Source organism: Bactrocera latifrons, unplaced genomic scaffold, assembly GCF_001853355.1.
Source record: "Bactrocera latifrons isolate USDA-ARS-PBARC rearing strain unplaced genomic scaffold, ASM185335v1 scaffold_18, whole genome shotgun sequence".
NCBI lineage: Eukaryota > Metazoa > Arthropoda > Insecta > Diptera > Tephritidae > Bactrocera > Bactrocera latifrons.
Genome location: NW_017535296.1, coordinates 2479504 through 2487783, shown reverse-complemented (window position 1 = coordinate 2487783; position 8280 = coordinate 2479504). Strand labels below are relative to the sequence as shown.

The following is an 8280-nucleotide window of genomic DNA, read 5'->3' as shown; positions in this document are numbered from 1 at the left end:
CGTTCTGCGTTTATGTAAGAAGGCGGATACCTTCTAAGCGACAAACAAAACTCAAAAAATAGACTATGCTTCATTGCAACTAAAGTCTCCCGCCAATATTGAGCCAACGTGCCGGAATGAAACAGCAAGCGGAAGCGCATGTGTTGAACCAAAGAGGAAGGCATGCTAACAATATTAGCTGCCGCAGTGATAAGGCCACGCCTCTTGAGGTTTGTGGCAGTTGTGCCGAAAGACAGAAAATAAAATAACATAAAGAGCAAATTAAATTGCCGAAAAAAGGGAACATAAGCAGACAGGCAACGGCAAAAGGGCGGCGGTCGGTTAAAAACAGCAGGCAGCGCTACCAAAGAGGCAGACACAATACTCAAATACAGCCGATGGGCATTAAATGTGCACGCAGAGTCAATTTAATTTCGGCTGATAGCTTGGTAAAATGAGGCAGAACAACCCTCAAAGTATAAATGCCATGAAAAGAAATAAATAAAACAGTGAATGAGATTCAAAGCAGTCGCAGAGAGTGTATAGCGTTTTTAGAGTGTAGGACAGAGAGAGAGAGAGAGAGAGATAGAGAGAGAGCGTGGATAAGAAAACAAAAAACTGAGCGTAAACTGGAGTAATACGTTTCTTTAAGATACAATGATTATAATAGATACTTCATCTGATAGATGTGTGATAAAGTAAATCGGGATATACAGTGCATATACATATGTATTGGTATATAAATATATAATATTATAAAATGTTTGTGCAATTCTTGTCTAAGTACCAATTTTCAATTGAATGATAATAACTAACACCATCTTATCGTTCTTAAAGTGTTTTACAATTAAAATTTTTAAAATATCAGTCATCAAGCCGATATAAAATATGTATAAATTATATACGTCCATATTTATTGCACAGTAATATCGCATTGAGGATTAAGTATAATATACTTAATGTTAATCCAATCACAAAGGGGCCAATAGATAACACATTTCATAACATGTTCATTGTGGTATTACGTAGTTAGGGTTACCATCACATTAAAATAATAATGCACCAAATAAATTGACGGTCCGTGAGCTGCCTTGTTCAACTACGTTAGACTTCCCTACATACATTTTTCGAATAACTGGAAATAGCTGGTACAGACTTGAAATTCTTTGTCTGTTAATGCGCGAAAATCTATCACAAATTGCTGTGGTGAGATTTTTTTTTTAAAGTATACCACCTTTACAAGAAATCAAACGCGCTTCCAAAGACTTACAATACATAAATACAATTAATAAAATTCTGTCGAAACTGTGTCGAGTTTCATTCCTAATGGCATCGAATGTACTTTTACAAGAATAAAGAAGTTCATTGACATCCCAAATCTATTTTGTGATTCGGAATATCGTTAGTAATTTTTTCTAATTTTGATTCGTTTCATGTTTTTCCATGATGAAATTGCAAATCTTACTTAAGAGAAATGTCAAAAGGGCAGGAAAAATATGGCCTCGTTTGCTGTCCTTATCGGTCTAATTTCGTAGCGGCCCAATTGAAAAAACCCGGAACCTGATCATTACTTCACTGTTAATTGAAAACAACTGAGATATTGCAAAATGTTATATTTTTTTAAGTTGTTTCTTCACTATATAACATATACAAATTTGCTATAAGTTTTTATAAGCTATTTGAAACTAAATATGCTTAAAATTACAATCTTCTTAAGGCTGGCGTAAATCTCTGATCACATACTTAAAGTTGGGTAATTTTGATTTTTTATATTTCAAATCAATATATTATTTCGGTTTTTATTAAATAATGCCTTCGCAGTGATTGTGGAAACTTTGATGAGAGTCAGTTAAAAGTTAATTTGCTTCCTTTCCTGAAATTCCATGAGTATTTTGTTTGTACGTTCGGGTAATCAATAACTTCAGAATTTACACAATCCATACGTGAGAGTTTTTGTCCATAGTAACTCTGCAGGCACGTGTTTTATAGTACTCTCAAAGAAACCACCAGAAACAATACAGAGCACAAGCCAAATGGGAACCAACTCAACATTGCGTGAGAGAGTCACATCATAAGAGTACACTTTCGGAGATTACAACCAAATCAACAAGCTTCAAACATTTCAGCGGTAAGTAAATGAACATTGATGAAACATGTGCTGGCAATGCGAATGAGCGATATCAACAGAAATGTGTGAAAAATAATGGGCTCGTCTCCAGGCGCTACTCATGTGCAACTCTGATGACGATAAAGTGGAATAGCTATCGCACTTACGTGTTGTCATTTACGCTCGCCGCTTATGCTGCGGCATGAAGACACATTTGCCTTCCGTTTTCTCAAGCTGGTCGTTACGCCATGAAGTCAATGAGAGTTTCTACGCAAATATTTAAGACAAAGCAGAATAGCAAAAGAGTGTTTGCGCGGTATTCCGAATCAATGCAGCTGCTTGGTCGAGTATAAAAGGTTTACGCTCAGCACGCAACTACTCATTTCTCAACAGAACGCCGCTTTAAACGGTTGTGTGCACACATTATATAAAAGAAAGTTACTTCCAAAAATTTTACGTGAATTTAAGAATTATCTGAAGACGTGACTGTGAATTAAAAAAGATAGAAATTTGAATAAAACAAAAACATTTAAAGACACTTCAAGAAGTGAAGATTTAAAGTGTAGAAAAGTTCTAGAAATCATTTTATTTTTTAAACAAGTTAAGCTAAAACTGCTAAAAAAAAACCAAAGTGAGTCTGCTCGAAAATTAAATAAAAATCATAAGATTTTCAAACTAATCAACAAAATGGCTCACGCTTTCTACGTACCGAATCAAGCAGATTTATTGCGGCGCGTCTATCTGCGGGAACGACGGCTGCAAGAACCCCGGCAACAAAATGACTGTCTAAACAACTGGCTGCTTATGTTGACGATATTTTTTGAATTATTGCGTCTATTTGTGCAATATGAGCGACAACTTATGGGCAGCTGCCGTCCAACGAGACTACTATAATGGCAATCAAATCACAAACACTCCAAAATCAATAGAAAAAACCAAATAATTTGAATACAAAGCATTACATAGAGTCATTACATCAAGTACTTAAGGTATTTCAACAGCAAAAGAAAGTAATTTCACAACTAATGAGCAAAACCGTCGAAGATCTCAGACACGAACTAGCAGCGTACAAGTCGCTAACTGCAGCGTCATCCACCTGTCGCCGGTAGGCGGCTCACGGACAAAATACAACAAAAACCACAAGCGTTTTAAATTCACACTTCTCGAGGCTGTCGCGCTATGAGTAATACCACAAGCACGAGCAGAAAACCCGTTAAATTGAGGTCAATAACTGCCGTGCGTGAGCAAAGCAGCACAAAAGAAAAAAATTAAGCAAATTATTATTCAGTTTAAACGAAAGTAAWAATACATACTTTTAAGCATTGTATTATTTATTATTATTTGATTTTTTTTAATTATTAAATTAATTTCTTTTTAATATTTTTTTGTGCTTCAGCATTTTTCATGTTTGAAGTGAAAATTGAAATTTTGAATTTGATTTTATTATTTTTAAAATGATTTATTGTTTAATTTTTTCTCAAATTTCAGCAGCGTTTTTATTTTTGAACTCATAATAATAGCCTTTATTTTAGTATAAATTGTCAACAATTTTTATTTTCTCATCAAAGCGATTGTGATAAGTCTCTATGGTTTCTAAAAAATAGTTTCATAAAAAATAGCTGTTTATAAATAAATAGTGTGAGCGTTAAGCAATAGTATTAAGTATATAAAATAGTTTTAACACATGCATACTATGTTTGTAAAAAAGACTAAAACTATTTTTTTATGAATATATTGATAAGATTTTATAACGAAAATAAATAAGTGACAAATACTAAAAAATTCAAAATATTAATTTTTTTATTTTCAAATAATTTTGCATTACTCAAAGAGGTTTTAGAGGAAACTAAAAATTTTATTGGTAACAGTGCAAAAGTAAGTATGAAAAATTTTACAGAACAATTCTAAAACTGAATTTTTTACTCTTAATGGTCACATCGAGTGTAAAGTGTGTTGAATAATTCTAAGCGTAAATTTACATTATATTTTCAGATTTAAACTTTGCGAAACAAAAATATTAATATTTTTTTGGTTAATTCCGACTTCCGACTTCGTTGAGAAAATGTCTTTCAATGCTATAATGATTCTGGCGTTCTCGGTAGATGAAACCTAAAAAAATTTCCGCTGAAAAATATTATTCGTGTAATTACTTGGGGCAGAAAAAAAATCACAAGATGGTAGCGTTACAAAAAGTTGAATTTTACCGAAAATTTTGGTCATTTGCAAAAAAACTTGTATATTATCGAAAAAATTGCTAGTGATCGGATCATTTGTTCCAGAGTAATGAACAAATTTAAAAATATAAGAAAAACTGATGAAGCTGCCGGAGCTAGGCGTGAAAATTAAAATTTCCCAAAAAAATTATCCGCTTATAGTATTTTCGAGTGTGTGGCTACAAACATCTTGTACATATTTATATAGATCTAGAAGTATATTTTTTCTACTGTTACATTTGCTTAGGTCTTATAAAAAAAATTGGCGACACTTAAATAGAATACTATTAGCTCAACTAGGCAGTTAGTTATGATCGATTTGGTATATCCAAAACGTAATAAACTTAACACATACATTTTACAAAGAAACTGAATATCCACATTACTGACTTTATTTATGCGTCATATAATTTTTATTGTGCGAATGTGGTCGATTTTTGGCTAAATATTTCTAATTTCCTGCGAAGTCTTGGTTTTATGCTTTCAGTCATAGAATTCAACGGCTGAAGCACATCGGGGACTCCAAAGCGTTTACGGAAGTACTCACTCAAGTAAAACAACGTGTCGTGAATGCTTTCATCGCTTCGAAGGCGGTATTAAGGACCGTCTGCGTGAAGAAATGCCAAAAACCTTCGAAGACGTTTGCCGGATCCATTTCAAATGCAAGAAGAGCTTGCTTCAGCATTTGAAGTTACTCGTCAAGCTTCCTCAAAGTGACTGCATATGCTGGGAATTATTCAAAAATAAGGAATTTTGTTTCTTTATGACCTCAATATCAGAAAAGGCACAAAAAAATGATGCTGCTGCATGACAACACTCGGCCTCATGTTGTCAAACCCGTTAAATACCCGCCATATTCCGCAGATATTGAACTGTTCGATTTTTATTTGTTCCGTCCGATGTTCGATACTCAAAAAATGACATCGAAAATGGCTTGATTGTCGAATAGCATAACAAGATGAAAAGTAATATTAGTTGAGCTTTGTCAGCCTATTGGGGAAAAGTTGTGACTAGCGCTGGGCAATACTTTGAATAATTCACTTGTAATCATTTCCTTACAATAAAATTGCATTGTCATAAGGTAACACCCCTAATATTGTATATAGACAAACGAATTTCCAAAACGAAAAACCAAAATTTCGATAAAATTTTAATTGAAACTTGTGAATATTCGGGAAGCCTTTTTTAAACTTTTTGTTTCCCCATGTTAAATGGAAATTATTTTAGTTATATAATTGTTGATAGATAGATATTTTCTCGTATATTTAAATTAAAGATATTCCGAATATTTTTTACGGCCTTTTTAAACTATAACATGTTCAATTCAAAACCATAACCAGAAGATAATGATTTCACAATAACATTATATGTAAGTAGAGAAGAGATACATATATTTACATACATATATACATTATTCATACTTCTGGAAACTGCTTGGAGTAGAATGGCATTACTTCAAATACATGTACAGTAAGACTCCGCTAAATGCGTAGGTTACATTATCCTCCGATGAACCAAAGCTAAACCAGGTTATCCTAAGACAGTCAGATAATTCACTATGTTTCGCTCTTTCTTTGTTCTGTTGATATCTCGTTTCATACAAAACAAAAAAAAAGTTTAGTCAAAAAAAAAAAAATAAATAAATAAATAAAATGGACGAAGTCGGACTACAACCACGCTTAATTTCCACTTAGCTTTAATTTTCGAATTTTCGAAATTCCGGGTGACTATTTACCGCATATATATGAGTCATCTCAATGAAAATGAGAAAGAGTGGTGTTTCACTTTTACTATAGATCTAAAACAGATAAATTTTAGCGAAAACTTGACCTAGCCCCCATATAAGTAATGTCAGGATTTTCGATCATCCGGCTGACTTTACGCTGTATGATTGGTTTTTTAGTATGCGGCATGTTAATAGTATGTAATATTGGGACAAATAGATAAAATCGGTTCGATAATACCTGAACTGTCATACATACATACATATAATGATTTTCTGTTTGTCATGTTACACCTTAAAGTATTTGCCTGGCTTTGATTCTTTCAAAGTGCAAGAGTGTAAAATGTTGGGTTGCACTCGAACTTAGACCTTCCTTACATGATGTGGCTGCTTATTTTTATCACTCACGATAAAAACTAATATTGCTCACAGTATAAGTCGTTATATTATTATAAAAATGTATACTTTTAGTTATATAGATATGTATTTTAAAAACTGGTTCTACGCACAGTTTCGGGGAATACTCCGGTTGAAATAAAATAATAAGTTGAATAAAAGAACTGAAACAGCATGAAGCGGAGTCTACTGTATTTTAGCGTTTTGTCGTACTTATGGCGCGAAGAAACCTGTCGCCAAAGAGGCTAACAGTCTAGTATTTACCGTCTGAATTTGCTCGTCAAGGCCGAATAGCAGCAAGTAATCATTTGCACTATATACCTTTCTTTTAAAGATAAGCGTTCTTGCAAACTGTATTATTTATTATCCACACTACATATATATTGCTAATAATAGAAGTCTATATAAAAGTCACTTGCTGAATAGAACCGCACTTGGGTTGCAGAATAAATTAAACGCAGTTTCTTCGGTGGGGAAGCACAAAATTAGTCAGATAAGAAACTATTCCGCACTTGAAATTTATTACTGTATTTTAACTGGTTAAAAATATGGTGTCTCATGCGATACATACAACTTCGAATGGATTCGAAAAAAAAAAATCACGTGGCCAACGAAAGTGTGCCTTAAGAAGGCAATCCTGTTTGCAAAAAAAAATAATGGAAACAGCGTCACTTTGGGATCTATTACTTGAAACAGTAGAATGAAATTTGATAAAATTTGGGCAGCATACTAATTGAAGTTTAGTATACTAACTAAGAATAGGGATTTTGCTTTTGTAGTCTTTTTCGCATCGGTCATTTAGGTGATTGCTAACTACACAAAAATTTTCAATGAGAAGCCCACATGAAAGTAGGATTACAAATTTAACTAATCTTTGAAAACATATATGACAACTTGCTTATGTAAAAATTTTTACAAATTGAACACAAAAATGCTACATAAACTGTTAATGTTTTTTAAAAGATACCGATCATCCATTTGTAATTCATTCATAGAATAGACATTCTAAAATATACTCCAAATGCTTAAAAATGGACAGTTTTATTCTGCTCGTACAAATTTAACTTATTACCCCCAAAAATATATCTCTCTACTCTATACTAGCCTTGGTAACGTCTCTCAAATTATATTATATATTCATGGAAGCGTTATTCTTGTTCTTCCGAATAACCCACGATATTATAATGAAACTGTAACACGTTTCTCAAGGAAGGCTTTCTACATTCGATGATTGAGAAATCATTCCAATGAATAGCGCGTCATAATTGTAAGCTCTGGGCAACTATGCATTACTGTCTTAAAACTGTATCAGGACTTTTTCTTTTCATTTGCTAATTCACGTCAAGAAAATATCTCAATTCATAATTTTCTTTTTTGAGGGCCAAACAAGACTACAGCATTTATGTTTTCCTCTGTAGGCTTTGGAAAAAAATTCTTCAAATATTTGAAAGATGATCACCTGGGTCGCTCTAGATTATCGCACTGCAAGCCTCATTGCTACTTTTTCAACTCGGTGGGCGTAAGCTGTTATAAACTAATTAATTTTATCGAAATATTATAGTTAATCATTAACTATCATAAAAAAGAGAAAGTAGTCCTGATTTCTAAGAGATAGATTGAAGTAAGCATAATACCCTCCTCTGACTCTAGCGCAGCTTTGTTTTGGGTATTGTATCTTTTTAAACTATTCTATTTATTTAGAATACACCCTGCCATACCCAACTTATGTCCTGCTTGTAATGACCTCCCGCTCGATACTAAGCATCTCTTTGTATGCCCCATGAAACCAACTTACTTAACCCCATTTGTCTCTTTGGTCTGAACCCGTCGAACGAGTACTCGCTGCAACAATAACAATGACG

At 33.2% G+C, this 8280-nt stretch overlaps 1 protein-coding gene across 1 annotated transcript; it reads left to right on the top strand.

Annotated features, from left to right (window-relative positions):
• The first annotated feature begins 2474 nt into the window (after positions 1–2474).
• LOC108967210 lies at positions 2475–3375 on the top strand. The gene has a single exon (XM_018930494.1). It carries the CDS (start codon positions 2774–2776, stop codon positions 2978–2980), a length of 207 nt encoding a protein of 68 aa, XP_018786039.1. The 5' UTR covers positions 2475–2773; the 3' UTR covers positions 2981–3375.
• Positions 3376–8280: the final 4905 nt, after the last annotated feature.